Below are 12,610 nucleotides of genomic sequence, written 5' to 3' on the forward strand. Positions count from 1 at the left end.
CTGGAGATGTCATTTCCTGCCCTCCCCTCTGTCCCAATCTCATTTACAAACAGTCTAAAATAATGAGATTCAAACTTCTCTGGGCTGCAATATCATTACTTTAGATGATAAAGAGTATTACATTAATTAAGGAGAAATGAGATCACCATTAACGTTTTAAATTATTTTTCAAGAAATAGAATAATGCTGGGGAAAGGTGACCCCTGTTTCAAAATACATCAAAATAAGTTATTGCAGAATTTTTCAACCAGAAGGATGGATTTATTTACTTAGTTCTGCTTGCTTCTGCTTTTAAATCCAGCCCTACAATCTCTACCCTGAGGTAATTTAGCAGGACTGAAAGGGCAGTGATTCCAAGTGCACGCTCTGTTAAAGGAAGCTGGAGCCAGGTAGTCACTGAGATCTTTCCATGCAAACTGACCTGGAGAAGCATTGACTAATTGCCTCCCTGGCAACCTCTGCAGCAATCTTGGGTCTTGGCCAGAATTCCCATCCCACTCCCAATTAAACCAGTGATGAATTTCTCAGTGTCTTCCCGAGAAGCCAGCCCAGCTTTTAAAGCTGCCCTCACATGGCAAAGCTCCAGGTAGCACACTCTGATCTTCCTTCCCAACACATCTGCTTCCACACTGATCTGGAAAATATACTGCACACCCCTGTGCCTGCAGACATGAATCTGACCCAAAAGTTACTGAGGTGCTGCCTCCTGCTTAAGTACCTTTCTTTTCCTCCTGGTTGCTTAATTTATTACCTATTACATTTGCACATAAACAAACATTTCACTTTCAAATCAGGAAACTTGGACCATATACTTCTGAAACATCTGGTACTTATACTGGAAATACACTCAGTGAAACTGAATATAGAAAAGCTGGAGACCTATCTAGAAAAAGTAAGATCTTACAGTGAAGAGAAACTTACCAACTTCACCTGGGCACCATCTAGTGGGGCAAAACTTGTGCAGTAGATAAAATTCCTGTACTGGGATTGCATCTAGATGGTGTTAAGCTGAATTCCAGCAAACCTAACCTGAACAGTTAGCCAAATTAAGGGCTTTCCCAAAGAACCAGTAACACATGGAAGTTATAAAAAGCGGACTTTGTATTTTACTTGTCATCTAACTGGCTGTTTCCTTTCCAGTATTTCTTGGGCATTTTCCCCCCAAATGATAGGAATGAATTCATCAGACAACGTCAAATAAAAAGTACTATCAAATGTGTCCCAGCATTTGCTATGACTGTGGAATTTTGAACGTCAATCATAATTGATGGCTTTTGATCATGGCTTTTCTTATAGCTGGTACCAGGTCAGAAAATCACGGACCTTTGTTATTTAACATCGGTGAAGGAACCTACCAAGACCACCAATTCTTGCATTTTCACAACTCTGACCTTTCGCATCACACCAGTAGGTTGGACCACAAAAGCCGCTCACAAAACCCACTCACAAAAGGAGTGGCCAGAATGACAAGAGAGTTACCTCAGACCTGCGTCCCCTGTTGACGTAGACGCAGACGGGGCTGAAGGCGCCGCTGCCGCAGACGTACAGGTGGGTGCGGTTGTACGACTGCACCACGCGCACGAAATTCCCACAGCCGTGCTGCAGGAAACACAGACAACAGTCACTCCACAGGGGCAAACGCTATGAGATGTGGGGAACTCTAGGGAATAGACACGACGCATAATTTTAACAGCATCGTGAAAACAGCTACTGAGTTTGTTAGTCTCTGGATTTGGACAGCTGTTTCATGTCATTTTGCCTGCTTTGGGAACTGGGCTCTCTCTTATTGAGCACCACAGATGAGCTACAGAGGAGTCCACGTAGCTTTCCCACTTCCACACAGCAATCCAATTTTCATTCACATATTTCTCTTGTATGAGAAGAAGCAGGACCTCTACAGGAAACCAAGGCATAACCTTACGAGATTTCCTTAAGGACACCTCTGAAACACTCTTTCCACCCTGATTTGTTCAACATAAATGGAGATAATTAAAAAGAAAGCAAGTCCAAATATCAGATTTTGGTATTTGTATAAACAATTTATTTCCACTTTAAAAATTGAGGTTTGCAGTCAATTGTTGCTTTGTACTGAAGACCTACAGTAGCATCTTCAAATCAGCATAAAAATTAAAACAGAATATTAAGGGCCACACAATTCACAGTATTGGATTTACAGTTTTTTTCTTACCCTTCTTCTCTAACTCTTTCGTTTTTTACTATGATCAAGTGTTAATGCACTTTAGGCTGAAAATAGATTTTCTTATGAATATATTTTCTTGCCCAGATCCCAGAACCGCTTTCATATTCAATCACCCAAACCTCACCCAACACAGTGAGAACTGTATATGTTTTAAGAGCACAGGGTTGGAAACTGTGCCATCAGTCATCTTCATGAAAATCAGTAGTTAACCCTTGTTTAGCAGACTGCATTGGTTTATTTACTCTTAAAGACATTCACATTTTTGGTTCAGCAGGAGTCATCTGAAGACTGGTGCACACCTGGGGTCTTCAGAATGCAGACAGTGGGCACCACCCACCTTCACAGTGTGCTCCTGGGGGAAGCAGCCATCCAGAGAACTTCCCTACTCTCCAGAGACCAGCTCAACAGGCTGTTCAGCATCACCCCAGGACATATCTGCAAAAGTACTATTACCCAGTTTGACTAGTAACAACCAAAAAAAGGTGAGGAAATGGACACTGTGTATCTTCTCCCATCTGTCAGAGCCTGAAGGTGCATTCTGTTTACATCACCTGATTTTCCAGAATTTCACTTTATAGATTGGCTTGCAAAGCATTTCAAAAGTAAAACAAACACTTCCTTCATTTTGCCTTGGCTGCACTCAAGGTGCTCTTACTTTACTGCCAAGTACCTAATTTGTGTGTGTGTGTGTGCGTGTGGATTATAACTTACTGTAGGATCCTTGCCAGCCATTTTGCACTCTTCAACCTTGTTTGCTGATGCTGGCCAGAAAATCTGTAAGGAAAGAAGTATTGTTCATATAGTATATTTATTACATAATTAAAAAAAATAAATTTCACTGCCTAATTTACACTAATAGATTAATATTTAGATATAACTTACACTTTGATTTTAAGTAAATAAAAGGATTTTTGTTGATAAACAATACTGTCTTAGCATGCACTAAACAAAATAAGGTCTAAGTTTTTGGCTGATACATATTAAGTTTATTGCATATTTTTAAGGAAAATTAATAAATTTATTGAATTTGTTTCTTCTAAATAAGAGAGATTTTTCACCTCTATTGCCTAAATTACTACCCATCTTTACTTTTTTACTTTTACTGAACTTGTAGAAATTATTCACACAAGAAACCAGAAGACATAAAGATTGAAAGAAGAGTTCTTGTAACATTTTTTTTCAATTTTATCATCGAAGGTTTGAGTAGATTATGATAAAACCTACTTGAAATCTCAAGATTTCACATTAATTTCTTTTGGACAGTTTTTCAACAACTACCTCAATGTCTGAATGTTTATCTGTATATTTTGATCTGTAAATATTTTGAGCGTCTTCCATTATTTATTTTTATTTTGAAATAGGAAAGACATCAATTACAAATTTATCCCTAGAAATCTAGTAAGTGATAGACCCTGATAACATTTAGCCTCAAGATAACATAAACAATATCATTAGAAGATCTCTGTGTATATATGTACACACACACACGCACACCTATATATATATGTAGAATTGTAGATTTGAATGCATATGTACATAGGATTTCTACAGATAGAGAAGATCAGCAAAGTTAATCTGTTGCTATATAAACAAATGGAAAGACTGTATGGAATTGCAGAGATTCATTCTGAGCCTAATATTGGGTGATCACATTCACTGCCAGAAAGTTTTGTGCGTTTTTCCTGTTGATTTTTTTTTTTTTCACTCTTGTTTCTCCAGGCCTACACGAGCTGTTGAAATGCCTCACAGCTTTATACTGCAGAAAATATTTCATGTAATAGAGGCCCTCCTATCTAACCAAACTGAGCACAGGATTAAACCCAAGCTGCCAAGGACAGGAGGGAGCATGCCATGCTGAGGCACAGCTCCTGCCAGACCAGGACTGCTGGGTCACTGAGAGATGGAAATTACCAAAAAGGTCACAGAAGTTATTTCAGATCCTAGAAGGTAGCCCCATTTCAGAGAGAGATTTGGGTACTGTTAGGAGGAGGGAAGGATGCACTCACACCATTGAAGGAGAGGCACTGAATTTAAATGTGTAAGTTAGAATGAGCCTCCCCGGGCTCCCTGAACAATCAATTCAGGTGGACAGGCATGTCCAGAGGGTGATTCAGAGCAAAGCCTAATTTAACTGTGCTCAATCACTTTCTGGCAGGGCCCCTCTCTCTCCCCTGACACATTAAAAGCCTTTTCTCTTAAGGAAAGCATTTATCTTCCCTGCTGCAAGCTGGGTATCATATCACTGCCCCTCAGTCCTGCTGAGGTACAGTAATAAAGCCCACAGATTGCAGGACTGATGGATTTGGTACACTTTATGGTACATTTTCAGGCAGGGTAGTAGCTATGATAGTCTAAAAACAGGCAAGACAAAGTCTGCAGACAGGTAATGGCTTAACAGCCAAGCTTCTGGGCACACAAGGACTTCTGCAGGTCACCTGTTTCACAAGCAGAGAGACTGAATTTCAACTGGCTTTGGAGACAAGAGAGGAATCTCTGAGCATTTGATAATGATATTTTCACACAGAGGTTGCCTACTACTGTTTGGTGAGAGAACACAAAGTCCTTGGAAAACACCATCTCAGTAAGTGAGAGAAGCCAGAAAAGAGGTGATGTCAAGGGGTAGATGTGGGTCACAGTGCCCGAAAACCCCAAATAAGGGCAAAGGCTGGTAAGACATAACAAGAGATTGGAATAGTTTGGTGATTAGGGTGCAGAGCACAAAACATAAAATATGTAGTATAAAGTCAAGGAGAACTCTGTCCTTGTTGTTTTTTTTTTTTCCCCCATATGGCCTGAGAATGATAGTGTGTATCTTATTCTTCCTTGGGGATTCTTCTATAAGTGCATCTCGGAGCTGTCTTATCTTGGAGAGAGGTGGAAAGCATCAAACCACACAGATATTCCTTGTGAGGTCAGGCCAAGCAGAATATTGCTTCAAAATTAGTAAATAGGTCCATTTTAAACAGTGCTTGAGGAACAGTGTATAGCTTCATCTGCATGACACATAAAACAAGGACTGAAAATTCAATAAGGAGTGGGCGTGGACTTCTATGCAAAATAAATAAATACTATTTTTTTGTCTTGAAAGGCATGGAGTAAAGCAAGCTTAGATTCTCAAAATAAAACTTGAACTTACACTGAGGGGGTCTTGGCTTATATTGTTAATGTTCAGAGACAGAATATGATCTTTACTCCCCACATAGATCCGATCCTGATCTTCATCCATCAATAATATCCTGTAATCCAGGGGGCTGTGGGATATCCTGTGATACTCAGAGGTCTTAGTTCCTTGCAGCTCTGAAATATTAAAGACAGTAGCATAGTAAAGCAGTTCACTCACATTTCTTGCTTCTCAACTGCATTTCTTTCTAAGTAAAGACATCTTTGGACATCAATGTGGTCGGAGAGGGAAGAAAAAGCCTCACTGGACGCTCAATAAGTAAAACAAACTCTCTTCTCAGTTTGAATACAATTATTTTGTACATTAAGTAGATAGACATAACTCATAAAAATCAGGCAGTGCTGTTATTCATTCATCTAATTAATTCCTATTGTAATGGATATTATTATTTACAGCTTTGGCTTTTAAGGAAGATAATTTATTAAATTCATCAATGTGTTCAATACATTCTGAAGTTTATAACTGCAGAAAACCCACAAGATCAATGAGAGCTACATAAGAATGTTTTACTTCCTTTTCCTAACAGGGGGCTTCACTAAGAACAGTGAAGCTCAAATTTTACCTTGTTCTTCATCACCATGCATGGCTTACTTAAAAGAAAAACAAAATTATTCAGTCCAGCCTAAATGTGTCTGCTCATTTGGTTGGTTGTTTACGAGTTTGGACCAAACTAACAGGACTGTAGAAGGACCTCTATTTTTCTACCTAAAACTTTCTTAACAAAGTGAAAACATCCTTTGATCTCAGCAGTGCAGGATAAGGTTTGTTACAGGAATAGCATAAGCAACTGCAATATAAGTATCACTTGCTGCCCTCAAGAAAGCTCAGGCTTCCCATCTTTGCTTGGCCAATATATTTTGGCCCCCATTCAGAGTGTTTTACTTTTCAGTAATAACAGAAGGGAGATTTCTCAAGAGCTGAGAGTGGAAAAATAAAATCTTAATAATCAATTTGTCTTTGTTAAAATATTTAATGTATAATTATGCTTGCTTTCTTTCTTCATGAATATTAGGATTGAATTGTGTTCCCTGTGACTCTAAAAGGGTGGCAAATACACAATACTTATGAAAATGAAGCTGTGTTATAATGTTTATTCATAAATTTAAGATATGAGACCACAGTTCTCAGTCGCAAACTTTGTCTGGGACAATATGGCCTGTCACTTTTGCTAAAGGTTTTTAAAAGCAAAGTTTTTTGCTCATTCTTTATGGGAAACAATAAATGTCTTATACAAAATTAGTTGTCTAAAGCTACTGATATTTTATAAAACAAAATTCTTAAACCAGCAATATTTTTGTATATGTGCTCTATTAAAAAAAATAAAATTGCCCCAGAAGAAGCGTGCCTAAAGTATGCACCTTCTGCTAAACATATACTTAGCTGAAAACAAACTTTTTTGGGTTTTTTTTCCCATTACTTGGAGAGCCATTTTTAATAGCAGGCACAAGCAGAAGCCCTGGGATTCCTACCTGTCTAGTAGAGAACTAATGATTGAAAGAACACTTATCAGGATATAATTTGCATTGATAAATATGATACGCAATTCCAAATAATTTATTCCAAATTTAATTTTTATAATTGTTAAACAGTTTCATGGCAAGATGAAAAGTATCCCCAGTTACTGAAAGATAGGTGTATTTTGATTAATTTAGATTTGAGACAGTTTTCAGGAGCTGAGTGCATTTACTTATGGTAATATAAAAAAAAAATAACCAAAAAACAAATATTATTTATCATGTCCCTTGACAACAGATAAACATTCAATCAAGATTTACAATCTGTGCTTAAAAACTGAAAAAGAACTTGTCAAGTATACATGAAAATTGTTCACAGTACTTTCAGAAGTCTTTCTTCAGTGCCTCAAAAATCCACGGCTCTTCTTCACTTTAAAAAATCCTGCAAGCTTTTAGCTAGGATTGTCCCAGGCACTTGGGAGACTCCCTAGCACAGTGCCATTAACACCCAGTGCCTTTGGCCCTCTGAAATTCTCATAACTAGTCCTGGACACTCGTGCTCATCCCTTTTCCTAGGGCATTATTAACTTTACCGTAACATCTGCCTAGGGTGAAAGTGAACCTTCTCCTAACTGTACAACTGATATACCAGGAAAGCAGAGATAAACTGGGAGGGTTTCCCACACAGCAGAAGGTAAATGTGAGCACAGTGATTGCACAACATAATGCAATCCCTTACTGTCCCCCCTTATTGCCTCACTGACTGACAGGGGTTGACAATGAAAACACCATGGCTGATGTAAAAGATAATCGTGATCATGATGATTGGTTTTAAACAAGAGACAAAAACAGCAACAGATTTCCACAACTTCCATTTATCAAAATCCATTATTTTCTTGGAATTTTAATCTCTGAAATGGTGTTATTCTTTCCAAGGCTCCTTAAGGGTAATCTGCCTCCATCAAGTTGCTGATGAGAAGGACACCTTATGTCAGGTTACCAGACTAGGGAAACTCAACACCATTCATAAGAGGAAGGAAAGCTGTGAAACAAATACTCTCACACTGATTTATTAGTTTTATTTCTTTTAATGCAGAAGCTTACAGCTTATTACACTCTCTGGGCTACTCAAGCAAGTAGGGAGGGAATTGATAACTAATCAAATTTTATTTTCATTCAACAAAATTTAACACACAATCACCCAAGAAAATTTGATTTTTTTAAAAAAGATTCACTTCTTGTTGTTGTTGTTTGGAGAAGGCAGTGGCTGCAAAGATTCTGTATGGTCTTTTCATCATTCCTTTTCATCTCTCTCAAACAAAAGTTTTTGTCAAAAAATGAACTAGACATTTACTGACATTCAGAGCAATTCTATTCCATGCTTTAAGAATTTAACCAAACATTGGAAGCAGTAAAACCTATATACAGAATGATGCTACAGACAGCTCTCTAAATACTAAAAATTTTAACTGACAATAAAACAATATACAAGTAACTTTCATCCTCAATGATACAGAAACAATCTTTGCTCATAGTTTTTCTTTATCAATTGGTGAATTTTGCCTCTCCTCAGGGATGATACCAATCCCAACTTGATCCCTACTGTAAGAAATCTGATCTTAAAGGACAGGTTGCTTTAATGAAGAAACAAAAGCCTCACTGAATTCTCCTTCCAGAATTATGCTTATTATTGAACCGCAGGTCGTGGAGATCCCAATGACTCGAAGTTCTCTCTGTACACAGAGCACAGCTTACTGACAATTAGACAGTTTAAGTCCTACTCCTTAAGTATCCTTTTAACCCACCACAAAGATGGTATTATTTTAAAAAAATCATGTTCTCACAGAAGCAATAACAAAATATGTGTGTAATATCTATTACTGACATCACAAAAACCTTTGTAACAAACCTAAATTCACTGGCCAGAACAAAACAATTTCAGCTATTAGAGACAGAGTATCCAGGGAGGTGTAGTTACCACACACAGCTTATTATAAACAAATTCTCCAGACTGCATAAGTATAAATTAACTAGATTCATCAGGTAGTCCTCTGAATTTCTTATTTAATCACTCATCCTCAAACTTTCATCACTCCTTAATTCAAATTCACTGGTAACACAATGTTGAAAACAGCCTGACTCTCCAAGACTAAGGAATATAATAATCTCTAATATGTAGAGGCAAGAACTTAAGTGACTTCCTTGGCTGAATCTTACAAGGATGGTTTGATGCATTTGTTACTGAAATGTATGCAGTTTTTAGTAGGACCTTCCCAAAATATAATTTCCTTTTTTCAGACTCGTATAACCACTCATTACTAAACCATCAACTTAATCAAGAATTATTTCAACATAATCAAGAATTATATTTACGTTGCGGGGTTTGGTAAGATACAGCCACGGTATGCAAGCATCCCTAGCCCAAGTTCAAAGCACTGAATTCATCCACTGATAAACTGTGGCTAAACTGTGGATAAATGTGAGACCGCACACAGTCATGCCTGCACTCTGCCATCCCTGGATATTCCAGCCTAGCAGGGCTTCTTTGAGCAAGCCCAGCATGGTCTGTCAAGCTTTTAATTGAGGATCCGCTGTGGAAGAGTGCAGGAAATAATCTGCTTTCCTTTTTCCTGCTGGCATAAGGATACAGCCCCAGAAGGCTGTTTCTGGGGAAGTCCAGAGCAAAAGCAAAGATTTGGTGACTGTGCCTCAGAAACAAGCAGGGATTAAAGCACAGCAATCCATTCACACACAGCACCACAGTGAAGGGCACGAACACAGCTTTCCAGGAAGATGGGCTCCATATCCCCAGGGCACCTCTGCTGCTCAAACCGGCACGGATTTTATGTAGCCTTAGTGATGTGGAAGTCAGAAATACAATGCTGTTTTATTTTGTGCTCTCATGGGGTGTGGGGTGCACAAATCACACACCTTGTGTACATCCAGCAGCAAGCTCAATGTTAGCCTCTGGTTATGGAGGTTGTAAAACTCTCTCAAGCCTCATTAAGCCTTGAGTTTGTGCCAACAAATATGCCACCCCATGCCAAATGTGAGACTGCAATGTACAATCTCACCTTCTAGGAACTGGAATGAAACCAATTTTCCTTTTTCTTTTTTTCTTTTCTTCCCTAGAAATAAATATTAAAGTACAACAATATTTTTGCTTATAAGTACAATAAATGGAAATGGTCCCCTTTTGCCCACGGGTCATATTTAAACAGGTGAAAAACTAATTTGGACATATAGACCCTATGCATAATGTTGCCACCACTGAATGGAATAGTTATGTATTTTAAGAATGTCAGTGAAATTTGAGGTATTTGCAAAGTTACCAAAAATAATTAAAAAAAGAAACCCAAACCAAAAAGCTTCAGCCAGAAGAAAAGGTCTGTTTTATTTTAGTTTAAATATTTTCCTTTCTACTTTGTATTTAAAAATCTCTCTGTTTCATAACATTTTAGCAGAAGTGACTGGAAAAGATTTAGTCAAATGGTATCAGATTTCATAAGAATCTACCAATTGTAATTATTGGGTTTTTTGGCTTTATTTTTACCTTTTTTTAGTGTAAAGACATGGAAGAAATAAATCCATCATTTTTATAGTTTACACAGTACTTGCGGAAATAGTCTGCTATGACACTGTAAGTCTGAGAACATCATTGACTACTTTTTCAATTTTATGTATGGAAAGAGAATAAGAAAAGCCAGAATATTTATTTTCAGAACTTCAGAATGAGTCATCTTTGCATTGTCAATATTCCTTTTCTTTAAAGATCTATATATTGATTCCTTCTGCTTAGGGGTTAAGGGAGCTGCTGAAGCATTTTGCCTCTGCTCATGCAGTGCTCAAACTAAAACCCATCCCTCAGCCACGCTCAAGTGAATCCCATTGTGAATGGGGACACAGACATCTCACCAAAGAGACATAAGTAGCCAGATGTGCTACTGGTCAATCCCTTGTGTGCCTTAACCACACAGGGCCCAAAAATGCTCAGGTGGACCTTTGACCTTTTCTTTATCTCTTTATCTCTTCTTCATGCATGAGAGTTTTTACTCTTCTCTTTAATGCTGTTACAATGACATCTGGCTTTCTATATAGAAGGTAATAGCTTCATAAGAACTAGAAATCACAGATGTGCATGCTTGCTTCCTTCTGAATCCATATGAATAGGGTTTAATTTCATTTTTATTAAAAAAAAAGGTGCAAATGAAAGGGGAGAAAATAGATTTACAAGTGATCATAAAATCACAGACTAACTAATTAACAAAATTATTTGAATGAAAGAAAAGGGAGTTCAGATAGTACAAGCTGAAACAGAGCCCTCTTTTTGCCTAGAGCTAAAATGTATAATCAGCTAGAAAGAAACTTAATTGCTGCATTTGGAATGAGAGTAAACAACAAGGAAATATCAATGATATCTAAATATGATCTGGTTTAAATATACACCTTGAATACTTGTGGGTGTATTTGCTACATGAGTTGAGATTGGAATTTAAACATTACTGGATTGAGACAGTGCAGTCTTTTATAAAGGGAAATCAGAGCAACAAGGTGAAGTCTTTGGAGAATCAGGCCCAGAGGTGGCTCTAGCATGTCTGAAGAACAATTTGTCACCTTGAGCAGCTCAACATACACATTAGGAGCACTAAAACACTCAATAGCTCTTTGTGAAGGGGACCATGTGTTGATGGGAAAAGACATACCAGTTAACAGTTGACCTTAAGCAGAGAATTCACATATGTCAGTAGATGGTCCTTTTTTTTTTCTTTTTTTTTTTTTTTTGGTACAATTTGCAAGATACACAAAACTCCTAAAATCCTAGTAATTCACAGACTTCAAAAAAACATGATTGAGTATTAACTGGCTTTTAACACTGTACCTCTTACAAAGTTGCACCAGAAGGGAAATAATTCATGATAGAATGCTGTTTTACTAAAATTACTGAAATCTGTAACAGAATTTTTCATCTTCTATTTAGTACTTTGAAGAAAAAAGGAGGGGCAGATCCTCTGAGGTGTGGGCAGCGGCCAGTTTTGTGCAGAAGGAATGTGCTTTCTAAGCAAAAGCAAACACACGAGAAGAGAAAGCCACTGACTTGTGTGTGGCAAGATGTATTAACATGGCTTTGTGGCACACTTATCAACACAAGACACCCCACGACGTTCCATGCCTCTTTATTGAAGCTTTAATTGTAAAGAAGAGATAGGATTTATTTTTCATTTTTTCACAGACGTTGTCATGTGAAATCATACCACATTCCACAAAAGAAAACCCACTCCAAAACAAAGAGGAAAAATGTGTCAATGTTTTTCAAACTTCAGTTACACAGCTATCCTAAGTCTTGCCAAATATTCCAGTACTGAGATTCCTTCACTGAGCATTATGCAAGACCACCCACACCCTCCAGCCATCTAGGCTCACTAGGCTGTAGACACTTACGGGCACAATCTTCAGGTTATTCCTCCATTTACCTCACTGTAAACTTTGAATAGCTCCTCTGAATGTGTATAGGCATTTACAATAAAAACATTGAAAAGTAGCCTTCCTTTTTGTTAGCAAGTAGTGTGCAGTTATAATTTTGTATAAATGCAATTTACATGTTTTATTTCAGAAGATGCTGCAAATACTGCCATTCTAGAGAATTTTCCAGAAGATATCCTATTTTTCAAACATTACCTTGTTCTTTTCTGCTCATTATTATCCTGTCCAGGCCTTGTTCTCATTTTTGGTCCCAAAACAAGAGGGACAACTTTGGCAAGCATGAAGAGCCATAAA

The 12,610-nt window shown here is 37.7% G+C and overlaps 1 protein-coding gene across 1 annotated transcript in view; it reads right to left on the reverse strand.

The window, feature by feature from the left end:
- SEMA3C (semaphorin 3C) overlaps positions 1–12,610 on the reverse strand; it is a 111,223-nt gene that overhangs the window by 43,705 nt on the left and 54,908 nt on the right. The window contains exons 2-4 of the mRNA XM_062490836.1: positions 5,337–5,497; positions 2,912–2,974; positions 1,480–1,599 (exon numbers count right to left, since the gene is read on the reverse strand). Of these exons, the coding sequence (XP_062346820.1) occupies positions 1,480–1,599; positions 2,912–2,974; positions 5,337–5,497 (344 nt within the window). The remainder of the gene's footprint in view (positions 1–1,479; positions 1,600–2,911; positions 2,975–5,336; positions 5,498–12,610) is intronic.

The sequence above is a fragment of the Cinclus cinclus genome, chromosome 4 (genome assembly GCF_963662255.1).
Source record: "Cinclus cinclus chromosome 4, bCinCin1.1, whole genome shotgun sequence".
Lineage (NCBI taxonomy): Eukaryota > Metazoa > Chordata > Aves > Passeriformes > Cinclidae > Cinclus > Cinclus cinclus.